This window comes from Amia ocellicauda, chromosome 9 (assembly GCF_036373705.1).
Source record: "Amia ocellicauda isolate fAmiCal2 chromosome 9, fAmiCal2.hap1, whole genome shotgun sequence".
Lineage (NCBI taxonomy): Eukaryota > Metazoa > Chordata > Actinopteri > Amiiformes > Amiidae > Amia > Amia ocellicauda.
This window is the reverse complement of record NC_089858.1, coordinates 14,025,031-14,041,360: the sequence shown is the minus strand read 5'-3', so window position 1 is coordinate 14,041,360 and position 16,330 is coordinate 14,025,031. Positions and strand designations below refer to the sequence as shown.

General features: G+C 47.3%; 4 protein-coding genes across 8 annotated transcripts; 2 read left to right on the top strand and 2 right to left on the bottom strand.

Moving 5' to 3' along the window:
* The first annotated feature begins 33 nt into the window (after window positions 1–33).
* On the top strand, window positions 34–1,316 carry mrpl41 (mitochondrial ribosomal protein L41). The gene is made up of 2 exons (XM_066713292.1): window positions 34–135; window positions 546–1,316. Exon 2 carries the CDS (start codon window positions 718–720, stop codon window positions 1,123–1,125), a length of 408 nt encoding a protein of 135 aa, XP_066569389.1. The 5' UTR covers window positions 34–135; window positions 546–717; the 3' UTR covers window positions 1,126–1,316.
* dph7 (diphthamide biosynthesis 7) lies at window positions 1,303–8,396 on the bottom strand. Of its 3 annotated transcripts, none has more exons than XM_066713286.1 (10): window positions 8,360–8,396; window positions 4,559–4,722; window positions 3,614–3,747; window positions 3,414–3,501; window positions 3,102–3,196; window positions 2,749–2,906; window positions 2,516–2,585; window positions 2,362–2,427; window positions 2,029–2,201; window positions 1,303–1,870 (listed from the first exon to the last, which is right to left on the bottom strand). In XM_066713286.1, exons 2-10 carry the CDS (start codon window positions 4,697–4,699, stop codon window positions 1,374–1,376), a joined length of 1,422 nt encoding a protein of 473 aa, XP_066569383.1. In that variant the 5' UTR covers window positions 4,700–4,722; window positions 8,360–8,396; the 3' UTR covers window positions 1,303–1,373. The 3 variants fall into 3 exon arrangements, with proteins under 3 accessions (XP_066569383.1, XP_066569382.1, XP_066569381.1); XM_066713285.1 differs by lacking the exon at window positions 8,360–8,396 and adding an exon at window positions 5,397–5,690; XM_066713284.1 differs by lacking the exon at window positions 8,360–8,396 and adding an exon at window positions 5,320–5,399.
* Window positions 7,855–10,530, top strand: paxx (PAXX non-homologous end joining factor). 2 transcript variants are annotated; one of them, XM_066713291.1, is made up of 7 exons: window positions 7,855–8,085; window positions 8,607–8,667; window positions 8,745–8,794; window positions 9,242–9,429; window positions 9,526–9,573; window positions 9,833–9,932; window positions 10,058–10,530. In XM_066713291.1, exons 1-7 carry the CDS (start codon window positions 7,967–7,969, stop codon window positions 10,101–10,103), a joined length of 612 nt encoding a protein of 203 aa, XP_066569388.1. In that variant the 5' UTR covers window positions 7,855–7,966; the 3' UTR covers window positions 10,104–10,530. The 2 variants fall into 2 exon arrangements, with proteins under 2 accessions (XP_066569388.1, XP_066569387.1); XM_066713290.1 differs by having other exon boundaries at window positions 7,856–8,085; window positions 9,523–9,573.
* Window positions 10,531–10,535: 5 nt separating this feature from the next.
* clic3 (chloride intracellular channel 3) lies at window positions 10,536–13,585 on the bottom strand. 2 transcript variants are annotated; one of them, XM_066713288.1, is made up of 7 exons: window positions 13,495–13,585; window positions 13,219–13,330; window positions 12,289–12,398; window positions 12,038–12,163; window positions 11,852–11,958; window positions 11,485–11,660; window positions 10,536–11,382 (listed from the first exon to the last, which is right to left on the bottom strand). In XM_066713288.1, exons 2-7 carry the CDS (start codon window positions 13,252–13,254, stop codon window positions 11,218–11,220), a joined length of 720 nt encoding a protein of 239 aa, XP_066569385.1. In that variant the 5' UTR covers window positions 13,255–13,330; window positions 13,495–13,585; the 3' UTR covers window positions 10,536–11,217. The 2 variants fall into 2 exon arrangements, with proteins under 2 accessions (XP_066569385.1, XP_066569384.1); XM_066713287.1 differs by having other exon boundaries at window positions 13,219–13,563.
* Between the last annotated feature and the right edge of the window lie 2,745 nt (window positions 13,586–16,330).

The window sequence follows — 16,330 nt, the reverse complement described above, 5'->3', positions numbered from 1 at the left end:
ATACATTGGCAGGGACGCTTCCCAGCATCCCGCTCTCCGATTGGCCCACTGCGCCTAGCCTCCACCAATCGGAGTCGTTTTTAGTCAAGGTCGAATCACTTCCTCCTACTGCGGGTGAGGATAGCTGTGATCAAGGTGAGACGGCGTGAAATATATTATTAAATACGAACTATTTCATTTTTTTTTTGCACTAGGCACTTGTATTAAAAAAATAGTTCGATGAATTACATAGACAAAAGCATCCGTTTTTTTCCTGTACAGTGATAGGGCATGGCTGTGCCATGCGTTGTCTGAGTGTGTCGTTATGCTGCTGCTGTGCTGTACCGTACTTGCAGACCAGGGTTGGAGACGTCGCTGTGCTGTACTGTATTGCGTCTTTCCAGATTGAGGGCTGAAGACCCTTTTGTGCTGTACTGTATTGCGTCTTTCCAGGACCATGGCTGGAGACCCTGCTGTACTTTGTCTCTCCCACACCAGGGCTGGATACCCCCCTGCTTAACCTCATAATAAAGAAAACCCTTAAACTTCTCCCTCTCTTTTTGTAGAATAACTCCATCTCTCTCACACGTTGCTGTCTGCTGCCACTGCTTCCTCCAAGGACTCAGCCTCTTGTCCCCCTGGCTGCATCGCACTCTACTGTGTTAAACCATCCCAGTGTGCTGCCCCTGGCCCTGCTGTTGTTGCTGTGTGTCTTTCTTGTTGCTGTGGGAGGCAGAGATGGGGGTGCTGTCAGGCCTGGCGCAGGGCCTGGTGCGGGGGGCGGACCGCATGGCCCAGTTCACCAGCAAGCGAGGCCCGCGGACCTTCTACAAGGGCCGGGGTGCGCGCAGGACAGGCGTGCTGACCAGCAGCGGTAAGTTCCTGCGCCTGCCTGCCATGGTGCCCCAGCTGGTTGTGCCGCTGATGGAGGGGTTCCGGCTCAAGCCCTACGTGTCATACCGTGCCCCCACAGGCTCTGAGCCCCCCCTCACCCCCAAGGCGCTGTTCACCCAGACCGTGGCTCCTGCCGTGGAGCGCGACCTGCGCGAGGGCCGCTTCCACCCCCAGGAGCTGGAGCGCTATGGGTTCGAGCCCTCACAGGATGGCAAGCTGTTCAAGCTGTACCCCAAGAACTACGTTCGCTAGAGAGAATTGGGAGGGGAGAAAGACCATTGCCATGCACTGTGATACAGAGACTGAACTGGAGACTTTGTGCAGGACTGTACCCCAGGGACTACAGACCCCAGCACTGTAGTCACTGCACTTGACATCTATAAGGGACCCCCCATTCATTAAACAAACTAAAATAAAACTGCAAAGAAATAACAAAAAGAGAAGTTTATTATTTTGTTTGTTGTTATTGCTGCAGTCCCAGACTGTGTCCCTCCCCCCTCTCACGCCTCCTCTCCCTCCCCTCCCCCCTTTCCCTCCCCCAGTGTATCAGTGTTGATGTGGGTACTGCCCGACAACCTGTCTGGGTGCCAGTCCCAGCGCCACACATGCAGCACGTGGTCATAGAAGGAGCAGCTGGCCAGCAGGCTGGAGCAGGGGGGGGCATTGCTGGATGGCATTGGCATGGGTGGGGGTGAGGGCGAGGGGGAGGGGATGTATCGCCCAGCCTCGTCTTCCAGGGAGGTGTCAAAGCTGGCGGTGGGCGACTCGTACTGAATGCGCAGGTGCCCCCCCCGGCCTGACCCTCCTGCTCCCTCTCTCTCCTCTTTCTGCTCCATCTCTTCCTTGCCCTCTGCATCTCCCCTGCTGTTCGGGTGCATTGGGGGGGTGCAGGGAGACCCCTCCCTGGGGTCCAAGTGAGACCAATCTGCCCCATAGGCCAGAGAGTTGTGCAGGATGTAGGAGGCCAGGACTGGACACTGCTGGACACTGCCCCCCTCTGCAAAGACAGACAGGGAGGGAGAGGGTTATACAGAGCAACAGAGAGCAGACAGACATGACAGAGAACACGGACAGATAGAGAGACATGTACATACAGATGCATACACACTTGCTCACACACACACATGCCTCAGTCATACATGCTAAAAGTCTTACCTAGTGCAGAGTGGCAGTCCAGGATGTGGAAGTTGTTGTGCATGCAGGCCGCCAGCAGGAGGTGCTGTTGCGTTGGGTGCCACTTTAGCCGCCATACGCCCCCCCCGACCGCCTGCTCCGCCAGCGGCTCCCGCAGGCTCCGCCCATCCCACAGCAGCACAGTCTCGTCATAGCTACATCACCCAGGGGTGGGCATGATAGAAAAATAGAAATTGGGATGGAGGGAAGTAGGTGTAAAAGGGGAGAGAAATCAAACCGGAGGAAAGAGGGGATGGAGGTGGAGAGAGAGGTTGTGCTCAGGTATGTCAGTGCTCGGGTGTAGCGGTGCTTTACCTGCCCGTGGCCAGAATATGCTCACGGTGAGGGTTGCTATGGATACTGCACACACCCATCGAATGCCTGGAGACAGAGAAAGAAAGAGACAGTGAGACCCTGGGTGTGTGGACATGCCCCTCTCTGTATTGCACCCCCTCTCCCACCCCCTCACCTCTTGCTGGTGAACACAGGGGTCGGCCCAATCCTCAGGTCCCAGCCCTTCAGCCTGCAGTCATCACCCCCTGGACACCCAAGTGTACACAGAGAGAGAGACAAAGGGAGAGGGACACACAGTCACACACACACAAGCAGAGTTAATAATACAGAAGCCTGTACTGGAGACAGTTTAAACTGATGTCCCCACTGCAGATGCCACTGGACAGGGGCAGTAAAAGATGGTGGTACCTGAGTACAGCAGCTGTGTGTCCCAGTAACTGAAGGCTGAGATCCAGGCCTCAAAGTTGTGGCCCTTCCACTGGGACAGCAGGCTTGGCCCTGATGCCCCCACTGACACCACACTGATTCCTCCCACAGAGTCACTCAGCACCACCTGCATTGCACTGCTGCAGAGAGACACCAACAGACTGGCATTGAGACACAGAGACTGAGACAGGGACTCAGAGAAAGAAAGAGATTGAGAAACAATTATGAGCGACTGAGATGGGAATGGGGGAGTTGATATGTATGCCACTGAGAGAAAGAGGGAAAGAAAACGCAATAAGGGAGAGAAACCGAGACTCAGGCACAGTCACACTCACCTGTCACCCCGCCCAGTGGACCAGTCAAGGGACAGGGCCAGCCTATCAGGGCCCAGCTCTAAACTGGAGACTGCCTCCAGAGCACAGCTGGCTTCCTACTGGAGAGAGACCAGTGTGAGGGTGGGACTTGAGCCAGTGCCAGCCCATCACACACTGAGTTGAGAGACATGCCTCCATCCATCAGGTTCTCACGTCAGTTAGTCTCTCTGTGTGACTGTCTGCTCTCCTGCTCTGTCTGTCTATGTGTCTATCTCTAACAACAGTCTGTGTTTCAGTCAGTCTCTTGCCACACAGTCTGTCTGTCCCTCTCACCTGAGTGTCTGTCAGTCTGTACAGCTGCAGCTCTCCGCTGGCCATGGCACAGCCCAGCAGGGGGCGCTCTGACATGGGCACATGACACCTGGGGAGAGTGTGACAGAGTGCATCAAGGTGTGTAAGTGTGTGTGTGTCACAGTGTGTGAGTGGGTCACTGTGAGAGTGAATATGTGAGTGGGTGAGTGTGAGATTGTTACCACTTGATGTCCAGGATGCCAGGAGTATCTAGGCGCTGCAGCTCCTGCAGGGGGGGAAACAGACCCCCAGCTTGGCTGAACTGGAACAGGTACAGCCGGCCCACACGCCTGGGGGAGTTAGCCCCCTCCCCTGTCTGAGAGAGAGAGAAAGAGTTAAAGTAAAATGGACCCACAGAGACTGTCATACAGACAGAAAGACAGTGTATACAGATCTGGTGTTAGCCAATTAGGGCCCCAGGGTCCAAGATGAACACAGGGGCCCCACCCCCCTTCAAAGAATGAGCACAACACACAGTATTGCGGTCTGTTTTAAAATGCCACCGGCAACATCATACAACGAAATGAAGAGATTGCTTTTACGAGATCGTAAAAAACCATGGTGACTAACTGTTAGGAGCAGACCCTCCTTGCTATCACAAACATAAAGATTCAGTATTGTTTACGACCACTGGAGACTCAATCATACAGTAGTGGCACAAAGTGAAGAAAAAAACAAGGAATTAACTTTTGGATACCAGTTCTGAAACAAGTGGTTAATGTGACGCTGACCTCAGCTGTGCAGCTTGCCTTTGCAGGACAAGGGGAGACCAGTGACAATGGACATTCAGGGATCTCCTTTTCTGTTATTCAGCTTTCAGACAGTTACCATCCACTGCTTAAATACCTAATTGAATGGCTGGCCAATACAGGCCATACCTGAACCATAAATTGAGGTGCAGTAAAGGGGTGCGACTGTTTTAGCTGTTTTTGCTCTGGGGCCTGTGGCATGCTGTGTACGACACTGGCCTGAAACTGGCTGTTGTTGACAATCACAAGATTTGAAACAAATTAAACAAATTAAATTAAACTACTGGTCGGGGGCCTTGGGCAACTGCCCTGTCTGCCCTCCTCTGACACCAGCCATGCATGTATGACTCAGTCAGTCAGTGGGTCAGTGTTCCTCACCCCCTCCGGTGGACTCTGCAGCTGATAGGTCCCACAGGCAAGCAGGTTGTGCCATCTGGGCACAGGGCACCACTCCACTGCGTCCGCACTCAGCTCTGTGTCCACCACCTGCAGACTGCGAGTGACCGACTGCGCTGCCATGACAATGAACCGCTAAGCACATACTGCACAGAAGGAGAGGAGCGAGGGGGAGAGGATGTATATATACTGAACACAAATATAATCGCAACATGTAAAGTGTTGGTTCAATGTTTCATGAGCAGACATTTTCCTTACACACACAAAGCTTATTTCTATACAATTGTGTGCACAAATTTCTTTACATCCCTGTTAGTGAGCATTTCTCCTTTGCTAAAATAATCCAAACACCTCACAGGTGTAGCTGATTAAATAGCCTGATCCACCACACAGGTGCACCTTGTACTGGGGACAATAAAAGGCCACTGTAAAATATGCAGTTTTTGTCATACAACCCACGTGCAATTGGCATGCAAACTGCAGGACTATGTGTGTGTGTGTGTGTGTGTGTGTGTGCATACGTCTGTTGGTAATAGTAAGGACCCAGTAAAATAACTCCAGAATCCTCCGACACTGACTCTTTTAGAAATGTCGGCCTATTAAGCAACTTCCAAAACAATATTATCATTAATAATAATAATATCCATCATTATAAAATAAAACTACAATATTAAATACACTTAATACAGCTGTAATAAACCAATTTATACACAGCACTGTGCTCTGCAGTCTCGCTCACTTACTACACATGGAAACCACTCGGATATATCCATGCAAAAACCGGATCACAGCGCGGATTAATATCCGGTCTGGTACTCACTCGCTGGCTCGGTGACGCGTGGGATCTGCGCACACACATCAAACAGCACCGCCATCTGCTCTAACACCTTCCGGGTCACAGCTCACGTCACTTTCTCCTGTAAGCAGGTCTGCACAGATCTGCAGATTTCCACCCATCATATTGGTGCAGCAGCGCAGTTGCACTACAAGATGCCAAAACCACGCCCCTTTCTGTGAGGGGCGTATTCCAGCCTAAAATCACGTCATTTGTCAGCAGCATGAGAGCGGTGATTGGATAGGTCTGAAGAGCCTATGCCCAACACAATGATGCTGTATGTATATGTAGCTGAAATTCCCTACTTAACTAAGCCGCTGAGGAACATTATAGTTACATTGGTTGCGTTGCTGCTGCTTGCACCTTTATTGTGTATTTATCCTGGCGCAAAAATAAATTGCTAAGGCTATTTCTTCCAAGGCTTTTCCAATAGATAAGGCTATTTGTCTCCAGCACCTGCTTAATCAAATGAGGATTTCGCAAGTGCTCAAGCCTGACCTCTTCCAAGGGCTGGAGGTTCATATTGGGGGACAGTTTACTTGTATCCTCAGTGTGTAGTGTGAATACCTGAGGACAGGGACTGTCAGTGTGTGATTTCACGGTTTTGTTGTTTGGCCTGCAGGACTGAATTTTATGATAAAAACAATACCCCTGCCACAGCCTGCAGGGATACTCTGACACTGAAGCTGCACCATCAGCTCCTCCTGGGACCGAGCCACTGCCTAATTGTGCTAATATTGTTATACTTTTAGCATACCAAGAGAAAGTATAGTTTAATTATATGTATTAATGTTGTACTTTTAGCATTATTACAAAGTATACTTGTATATATGCATTTACAATGCACTTTAAACTTAGTTACATTAATTATACTTAATTATTATTAATTATTATTAACTGTTATACAATTAACTTATGAAAGGCTATAGTAGAGAGCTGTTTATTGTGTTTTGCCAAATGTGTGTTGCAGTCTGAGTGGAAAACAGAAAATGTGCCAGTCTATTCCAGATTTTGTATGTGGTTCTGGTAAATGAGTTACAGGTTTTACTCATTGTGCCTCAAATTCCAGTAAACACAGAATCTAATCTAATTTTGTGGTGTTTATCTCCACCATGTGGTCAGAGTAAGAATTGTAGAAATTAGTTTAATGAGTAGTAAATGTACAGTATGTGACTGCATAGTGAGAGAGACAGAGGCGCAGGTGTGAACATTAACCTTGACATTTAAAACCCAGTGGAAGCAATCAGGGTAACTGCATGTAAAGTGACATGTTCTCAAAATAGTGTGACAGTATATAGTTAAATCTTATAAGAAATACAAATATATTTTCCCTCTAATTTGTTCAGACTGTACTGTAATACAGTAACCTAATCTCCTGGGCTACTCAGCACCTTTGCTCTTATGAACTTTACTTCATTATGCTCCTTCTTACTTATATATTGTTAGCACTTTTATTGGTTAACTGCAACTTTTCCTATGCCTACCCCTGTCTTTAACACATACCTGGGACTTAACCATTATGTCTGCACATTTTAGCTTATTGTACTAAGCTGTATGCTTATTGTACTTTGTATTGGTTGTGTTACTGCATTTTGGAATGCTTTAAAATATTATTTTAAACTGTAAATTGGCCTGGATTTGGTTGTCTGCCAATTAAGATAACACATAAATAAATACATCATTCAGTCAATACACTATCAATCCATCAATCAATCAATCAATCAATATATCAATCAATACATAATTGTATCCATCAATCCATCCATCAATTCATCAATCCATCCATGCATTCCAGGGAGACACCCAAGCGGTATAAGTTTGGTTAGCTCCTGCTTTTACAGGGGGAACACCACATTTTCCAGTAACAGACACTACACGCTTTAACACTGACACTCCACTGCGCTGACTTGAACAACAGTAACACTCTAGTCTATTTACACTGTTTATTTGTATTGTGAGCTGTGGTGTTAATTTTATCCAAATACACCACTGTTCATAACACATTACATAGGCTAAATGTTGTCAAAGTAAAAAAAAAAAGTGAGTGTATTTTAAATGTAATAAAAATATTTGGGTTATAAATAGTTCAGTTACAAAAGTTGTCAATAAATGTAATTTTTCACATTGTGTTCCACTTAGTCCGGTACTCTGTTAGTCCATAACTCAGCTGAGTGCGTTCTCTTCCAATCAGCGCTCTCATACTGTTGGCCAATGACGCGGCTGTATTAGACTAGACCACGCCCCTGGCAGAGACGGGGCGTGGTTTCCGCATAACTCGAGAATGGTTGGTCGCTTACCCTCCCCCCGCCTCCGGACTGCTTTGATTGACGGATATTTTAGCCAATCGCTGACTTATGATGGCCGGTAACCTAGCAACTGTTTGGACAGTGCCGCCCACCTGGAGGGGCTTATACTGTCCCGTGTCGGCGATTGGGTAGCGTGGTCCTGACGTCATGACGTTACGCCATCCTGAGACTTCGTTTGTGTTTACGTAGAGGCTGCGCTGGACTCTTGCATCTGTTATTATCCTTTTATTTATATTGTTATTACTGCAAATGGACAGTGGTAAGGGTGCAGCTCAATGTAAGCCTCTCTACTGCACGATCGTAAATAAAAGCGACAGCTCCAGATACCTGTGCTACAGTACTACCCAGGACGGTGTGTTCAATATCGGGTGAGTGTGAGAGACATGCACTTTACACTGATCTCCGCTGCTGCCGTGCCAGAATCGTCTGAAAGCATGAGTGATCGCACTAATATTGTAATAAATATGATGGACTGTGTAGGAGGCTAGTGAGTTGAAACAGCCCAGCCAGTTGTCCGTGGGTACGAAACAGACGCCCACTCGGTACTGGTGATCAGACAGACTGTCGCTGCATCCCTGCGATGTGCAAGACAAGCTGCATAGTGGCCACTTTTCTGTGGTATTGTAAAGATTAGATCCCCACCTCAGCCGACGAGCTCCGGTGATAGAGAGAGAGAGAGAGAGAGAGAGAGAGAGAGAGAGAGAATATCTCTTACCATGTGTCACTCAGCGCGCCCTCTAGCGGTGTGGTAGACTGACGGCGTCGTTTGTTCGGCTTGTAGAAAGTGTACAGTTTTACAACCCTGCTCTCTCACCCTGTCTATATTATGTTAATTTTATTATTAACAATGGTTTATCTGTGCCTTTCTTCATGCACCTCTCTCCCTCAGCCTGACGAATGTAACAGATGTGTGGAGCACAACGTTCACCTTGGACTCACTGACGCAGCACGTAAGTCGGTGTGTTGCTCTGTGTATTGCTGTGTTTGAATGTGTTGCTCAGTGTCAGTATTGCTCTGTGTTTTCCAGAGGCAGAGCTGTGCTGTGAACTCCACTGAGGAGTACGTCAACAGGATAAGGTACACACCTCTCTCAAGCTATCTTCCCTTCCTCTCCAAGCCCTGCTACCGTACTCTGGCTGTTACATTAAACCTTATAATGGACAGCCCCGGGGTGACTGGCCACTTGACGTCTGTTTATGCATAACCCTGTTGCATTCACATTCATGTTTTTCACCCTGAAGTGTCCCGGGTTGGAAATCTCAGGCTGTCTGTAGCAGGGCCGGTTCACCCCGGAATCAGAGTTTCGTCTTGGGTTGAAAATGACAATGTGAAAGTGCTTGAATTTCAACCCAGGGTTGCCCCAGGTTTAACTGTCAAGTGTAAAAGCAGCTTCTGTCTGTCTGACCCCATCATCCCTCTGTCTCTCTCTGCCCCCCACCATTCCTGCATCTTTCTTTCTCTCCCCACTCCCCCCTCTCTATTTCCGTCTGTTTCAATTTGGCTGTGTCTCCCTCTCTCCCCCAGGTCAGCCTGTGAGTGTGGCTCAGTGTTGGTGTCAGTTCAGGATGGCGGGGTCACCCTGGAGCTTGACTCCCCGGAGCCTGGGGTTATGACTTTTGTCCTATCCAGGCTGTCTGACCATGAAGCTCAAGAGGAGCTCAGAGTAGTGCTGTTAGGGATGGCAGAGAGACTGAGGGACCTAGAGAGCACAGGTACACACACTGGTACATTCTCTCACACACACACACAGGTACACACTGTTACCATCATCTAATATATGTTTGTGTTATCCCACCTCTCACCAGCAGGGGGTGCCACCTCCTTCAGTCCAGCCAAGAACCAACAGAGACGCACAGGTGAGCCCATCTGTCCTCCTCTCTCCTGCAGTCAGAGCTGGTCACTCGCATGGCCACTGCACATCCCCACCCCGCCTCTGGCTGTATTGTCATTGTCTGGGGAGTTCCTGTGTCTTGTGGTTTGGATATACACTGTTTGTGTAAACAATTGTTTAATTGGACTACATTATTAATTTGTTTGTTAATCTCTCTCCCTGTTTCCTCTCTTCATCTCTACTCCTTCCTGCAAAATGGCTCTTCTCTCTCTTCTCTCTCTCAGACTTTGAGCCTAGGAGGCAGCAGAATGGAGGGAGTGGGTCTTTAAAAGCTGCAAAGAAGCGTCTCCCCGGAGAATCACTCATCAACCCGGGAACTAGAAGGTGATTGGCTGAGAGTCTAGCCAAGTGTTTGAATATTGACACACAGTCACGCACATATTTGTTTATTCACTCGCTCGCTCGCTCACACACACACATTCACTGTGCGGTTTGTTTTGTTCCTGCAGGAAGAAGGAGGCCAGGGGTGTGGCTTTCGAGGACGAGGAGAGCTGACCAGCACAGAGAAGCTGCTAACACACACTCGCACACAAACACACAGGAGTGTTTAATGCTGTTTTACATGTTTGTATTGATGTGAAATTCTGCTGGAGCTCAGGCCTCCCCAAGCAAACTAACTTCTTCACGGACTGAGAATGTCATGTAAGACCTGAGGAACAGTGAGCGCCCTCTTATTACTAATGTCATTACTGTTGTAATTTTAATCTATACAGAACTGACCCATATGAACTTTTAGGTAAGGGAGAGAGGAAACCAGGGAGATTTTGAAAACTCCTATCTTAAAACTTTCTTCTCCTTGTCTTCTCTTTCCTTTCTCTTTCTTTTTTAACTTGTTTTATGAAGACCTGAGATGCATTTGCTTTTTAAAAAAGATCATGATGTATTAAGAATAATAATCAATAAAGAATACATCCACAAACAACATGGCACTGTTACTGTTAATTTTTTTATTTTGACCATAATTACACTTACGATATGTTTCAGTGCAGCTATATGCACACACTGAACCACTCTAGGAATACACTGTTTCCATATGTTGCAGTTATGATTATCCATAATGGTTAATTTAATTAAAGCAATATATTGCAACAAACACAGGGATGAAACTAGGTCCATGGAGTGAAATAATTAGTTCAAAATTGGTACTATGTAACGGTCTCCTCCACAGTCTCACAAAGTCTGATGCAACAACAGTAATGAGAAGAACGACAATAAGGATTCATTTATACAGCAACACTCACACCCCCCCCACCCCCCCAACTCCTCACAAAGCAAATGTGTGAACCAGCAACGATACCCACATCAATGAATCAATTAACAAGTCAGTTAGAGATTAGTGGTTCAGTTGAGTATAAGAATGCAGCAGCAGCAGTACAGGGTGTATGGGAAGCAAGCTGGGACACACTTGAAACAGCAATACTTAATTACTGGCTTCTCTTCTCCCTCCAGCCTTCTCTTCCATTCTCTCCACTCTACCACCCTCTTCCTTAACCCCCCCATCTCCCTCTCTCCATCCCTCAATTCACCTTGCTCTCCCTCTCTATTTTATCCTCTTAATCCTTCTTTTCTCTCTCCCTCCCTTTCTTTTTCCCCTCCCTTCTCCCTCTCTCTATTTGTTCAGGTACTTGGCGACAGAGTGGTAGGCCAGCAGGATCTCGCTGTCCTTAGGGCAGGTGTAGCGGAACTCATCACGCTGGTAGGCGTTATCAAGATAACGGGTCAGACCCTTCAGAGCTGCTGGCATCTCAAAGTCTCGGTACTTCCTGCACACCACCTGAGAGAGAGGGAGGGAGGGAGGGAGGGATGGGGATTTTAAAAGGGAGGACACTTTTCAATGTGGCCAAGTGTGTTAGAGGGGAGGACGGCTCTGCGTTACCTTGACGATGTGCAGTTTGGGCAGTAGGTTGCAGTCTGCGAGGGAGAGCTCGTCGCCATCCAGGTACCGGCGCTGCGACACAGTCTGTGAGGGGTTCTTGTCCAGTTCGTGGGGTAGCGGGGCCAGCAGGTACTGGTCGAGCAGCATCAGGCTGCGCAGGAACTTGCGCTCCAGCACTGAGCGACAACAACACAACTTAACACAACACACTGACACACAGCTAAAACACAACACACACTGACACACAGATACACAACTAGACACAACACACTGACACACAGCTAAACACAACATACACTGACACACAGCTACACAACTTCCCCCGAAACAGAGCCACACAACTTAACACACAGCCCAGCCCACTCACTGTTGTTCAGTCCAGGGTTGGGGTTCTTGATGTAGGCAGAGAACTTGTGGAAGATGTCGTCCCCGGCCCGGTTGGACTGCTTGTAGCGACAGCTGAGCTTGGGGTACCTACAGCACAGAGAGAGGACAGTCTGAGGACAGGTTGAGGACAGGCTGGGGGATTGCAAGTGTGTGTGTGTGAACTCACTGTGGATGTGCCAGCTGCTCCTCCAGGAACTCCTCAATCTTATTGGTGTCTGTGCGCACCTCCTCGTTGTACAGCAGGAAGGGCGGCTGGGAGCCCGGGGCTAGGTCCTTCAGCACCTCTGGGGCCCTGAGAGATGGTGGGGGGTATAAGTTAGTTAGAAAAATGTTAATAGCACTATAACAACCCCGGGAGCTGTGATATACCCCAACAGCAGTATTAATTGCCCCTCCAGCAGTAGCAGTATAACGCACCGCTTCATGTCCACAGTGGTCAGGGTGAAGTTGACAGTCTTCAGCCAGAGGATCATGAAGAGGCGCTGGCAGAACGGACAGTTTCCCACGCTCTCTCCATCATCACTGGCCTGGGGATGGGGGAGAGGGGTCAGTGTGTGCGTAAACAATGCATGTAACAGACAACTGCTACATCACTATGGTCGGTCCCCAGTCTCTCTTTACTTTATTACTTTTCACTTATCAGTTTTCCACCTGCCTGTTCCTGAGTGTGTGTGTGTGTGTGTGTGTGAGAGAGAGATGTGCATGTGAGTGTGGGTGTGTATGTGTGTTTTGTATTTGTCTATTATTCTTACAGAACTATACGAGTTCTTTTCAGAGCTACCCCACATGAGTAGCTATGGTAACTAACACAGGAGAGAGACACAGAAAATGCACGCACACACAGAGCACACTGCAAACACACAACACTCCATTACTACATTTTCATGTCACTTGCCAAACAACAGGCAGATATCAACTGTATCAAGCTGTACTGTGGACAGTTCTACTGTAAAACTCTAGCAGCTACAACAGCAACACACCAAAGCAGAAAATATTAAACAAGCCTGACAGCCAGAATAATTAAATTAATGTAGTAATTGTGGCCTCCGGTACGAATAAAAAACAATTGCCCCCTCACACCCCCAAGGAAACCCAGTGTGACGAGGTTGTGCCATCGGTCGACAGTGAGACGCAGCGATGGCTGGGGCTGACTGGAAGGCTCCAGGATTCCCATTCTGACTCTGAATCCAGTGTTCTGGGAAATTCCTCTGTCTGCTGGGTTTTCTCTTTGTTTTCTTTGTTCTTTCTGAATCTCTTCTTCTCTGGTGTAAAGTTATAAACATTGCTGGGGTGTGGGACATCGTGGGAATATAGGAGTAGTGACTTGAGATCCGGAGAGACTCTTACCTTGATGAAGAGCTCGATTTTCAGAGCTTCGGCCATTCCTCCCCCAGGCAGGCTTGTGAGTTGGTTTCCTTCTCCTCCTCCTCCTCTCTGTCTCACTCCACAGGCCAGTCCTCTGTGGGCGAACCTCAGCAGTTACCAGTTGTAGTTTGCTTAGTTTGGTTCACCTGTTTTGGGCATCTCCCTGTCCTTACTGGTCAGTGCTCAGTGTGTGTGGATGAAGTGCGTATCTGTTTTAAGTGTGTGTATCTGATCTAACCTGTGTGTGTCCGTGTTTACCTGTGTCTCTATGCGGGTCCTGCGTGTCAGGTGCAGAGATTTCTGCCTTTCTGACAGGAGGAGCAGCTCAGCCCATCTCTGCCTGCCCCCCCACACATGCACACCTACTCCCTCATTCCACACACACCCTCCCACCAGACTGGTCTGACCTGTTTTTGCCTCCCCCTCCATCTCCCTGCCTCTATCTCTGTCCTTTTCTCTTTCCTGATTCCTGTCGTTCCTCAGTGACTTCAATAAACTAAATCCAGGTCAGAGACAGAGGGATGGACTGGTGGAGGCAGGGGGGGAATGTAGGGCGAGGTAAGGTGTAAAATGTAATCACAGATTAGTCAGATTCACCTTCCAGCCATTTAGCCATGTCAGCATTTCTTAATGACTTTTCTTATATAACAGCAGCAACAGGGTGGCAGATGACACGCAGATATGTTTGTTGTAAAAACAAAGCACCGCTCGGGTGCTCATCTGTCCTCTTCTTCTCTCTGCTCTCTTTGTTTCCATGCCTTCATCACACTGTGCTCTATTATGACACTCCCCACCGCCACCCATCAAGTGATTTGATTATCTTTCATGATTATTTTCTCATGCATCCAAATATTCAGTTAATACAGATATGGCAATAAATCAGCCCAACCCTTGAGCAAGAATCCAAATCCCTGTGCTGAGCTGTGATGCTGCAGTGCAGAAAGCAGAGGTCGGTCTATCTAACCCACTGCTGTCACAGATATAAACCCATTCAAGAATGCAACCCTAATTTGACCAAATTTGTATTCTAGATTTACCTTAATTAGTCAAACTCTCAATCTCTAGACAACCTAAATGTGAGTGATGGACAATTGCAACCTCCATCTGTTTGCCTAATCAAAACATTTTGGATTACTTTTAAATGAGATTTTGTTCCTAAACATCATAATCTTCAGTTCAGCACATAATCCCAACACCTCAATTGTATTCTAAATTGTATTACTGTATTAATGTCACAGAAATTATCAGGGCTCTCATCTGGACATGCCCCAGAGCACTGCAGAACAATAAAGGGTGGAGAAGGAGCCAGTGAGCTGAACACGCCAACACCTCAGCACCCACTTGAGCATGCACACACACAGTAACACTAAGACAACACACACACATGCATGCACACACGCACACACCAAGGACACACACACACACACACACACACACACAACACACACACACATGCACACAATCCTGTTTGTACACTTTCATATAACAATTAGAGTGTAATTAGTCATTCCATTCCACTCTCCTTCTGAAACACAGGGAAACCAACACCTCTCCTTCCCCCACTACTGTTCTTCTTGTCTTTAATGTTTCCAGTGTGAGAGTCACACACAGCACCCCCTCGCTCTGGGAGGACTCAACTGACTGCAGTTTTGTTTCTTTTCCCCGAGTTAGTTTATTTTTTCTTTAACTTGACATAATGATCGTTATCATCGCCTCCATTAAAGCTCACGAGAGAAGAGGAAATAAAACAGTCCAAACAGAGAAACAGATTACATCCCAGCCAACCAAATCACAGTGGCAAGACATTGCAGTAATGAGCAGAGCAACGCGCCGCCATAGCGACGTACGATAATGCCATATATATACCTGCATGCCACAGAAAAAGAAAAACATTCACAAATATTAGAAAGACAACCAAAAAAAAACAATGAAAAATTAGTTCTGAGTCAATGAAAAAGAGCAATCAAAATCACACTATGTTTGCGTGCCGTTACCCCATTGCACTAGATGTGTATGCAGTGCTGGCTCTACCGGCAGTGAGCACTGAGGAGGCCAGGGGCTGTGCTATTCTGCTGCAGTTATCCCTTGCGTGGAATTTGTCACACCAGAATACCAGTGCCCCACAGAACAAACAGATTTTTAATATGCGGTAGAAATTATCCTTATATTCTGCATAGGCCCAGTCTGACCCCTTTTCTGTGTGTTTAAAATATACGAGATTTTTGTCAACATATTTGACACATTTTTGTAGAGACCCACCTTACCATATATTATTTTAACCTATATAATTAATGTATGTATGGATTACAGACTAAAACATATTTAAATTGTATCTTGTATATTTTAAATATATAAAACCTACACTCACCTAAAGAATTATTAGGAACACCTGTTCAATTTCTCATTAATGCAATTATCTAACCAACCAATCACATGGCAGTTGCTTCAATGCATTTAGGGGTGTGGTCCTGGTCAAGACAATCTCCTGAACTCCAAACTGAATGTCTGAATGGGAAAGAAAGGTGATTTAAGCAATTTTGAGCGTGGCATGGTTGTTGGTGCCAGACGGGCCGGTCTGAGTATTTCACAATCTGCTCAGTTACTGGGATTTTCACGCACAACCATTTCTAGGGTTTACAAAGAATGGTGTGAAAATGGAAAAACATCCAGTATGCGGCAGTCCTGTGGGCGAAAATGCCTTGTTGATGCTAGAGGTCAGAGGAGAATGGGCCGACTGATTCAAGCTGATAGAAGAGCAACTTTGACTGAAATAACCACTCGTTACAACCGAGGTATGCAGCAAAGCATTTGTGAAGCCACAACACGTACAACCTTGAGGCGGATGGGCTACAACAGCAGAAGACCCCACCGGGTACCACTCATCTCCACTACAAATAGGAAAAAGAGGCTACAATTTGCATAAGCTCACCAAAATTGGACAGTTGAAGACTGGAAAAATGTTGCCTGGTCTGATGAGTCTCGATTTCTGTTGAGACATTCAGATGGTAGAGTCAGAATTTGGCGTAAACAGAATGAGAACATGGATCCATCATGCCTTGTTACCACTGTGCAGGCTGGTGGTGGTGGTGTAATG

What these genes read in the sequence shown, in the direction of transcription:
- clic3 (XM_066713288.1), bottom strand. Translation starts at nt 13,254, where the DNA reads ATGGCCGAAGCTCTGAAAATCGAGCTCTTCATCAAG. An exon ending in CAACCCTGGACTGAACAACA is followed by an intron (nt 11,661 to 11,851) that starts GTGAGTGGGCTG and finishes GTTGTCGCTCAG; the next exon opens with TGCTGGAGCGCAAGTTCCTG. An exon ending in CCAAACTGCACATCGTCAAG is followed by an intron (nt 11,383 to 11,484) that starts GTAACGCAGAGC and finishes CCTCTCTCTCAG; the next exon opens with GTGGTGTGCAGGAAGTACCG.
- dph7 (XM_066713286.1), bottom strand. Translation starts at nt 4,699, where the DNA reads ATGGCAGCGCAGTCGGTCACTCGCAGTCTGCAGGTGGTGGACACAGAG. An exon ending in ACAGACTGACAGACACTCAG is followed by an intron (nt 3,197 to 3,413) that starts GTGAGAGGGACA and finishes TCTCTCCAGTAG; the next exon opens with GAAGCCAGCTGTGCTCTGGA. An exon ending in TCCACTGGGCGGGGTGACAG is followed by an intron (nt 2,907 to 3,101) that starts GTGAGTGTGACT and finishes GTCTCTCTGCAG; the next exon opens with CAGTGCAATGCAGGTGGTGC.
- mrpl41 (XM_066713292.1), top strand. Translation starts at nt 718, where the DNA reads ATGGGGGTGCTGTCAGGCCTGGCGCAGGGCCTGGTGCGGGGGGCGGAC.
- paxx (XM_066713290.1), top strand. Translation starts at nt 7,967, where the DNA reads ATGGACAGTGGTAAGGGTGCAGCTCAATGTAAGCCTCTCTACTGCACG. An exon ending in GACGGTGTGTTCAATATCGG is followed by an intron (nt 8,086 to 8,606) that starts GTGAGTGTGAGA and finishes TCTCTCCCTCAG; the next exon opens with CCTGACGAATGTAACAGATG. An exon ending in GAGGGACCTAGAGAGCACAG is followed by an intron (nt 9,430 to 9,522) that starts GTACACACACTG and finishes ACCTCTCACCAG; the next exon opens with CAGGGGGTGCCACCTCCTTC.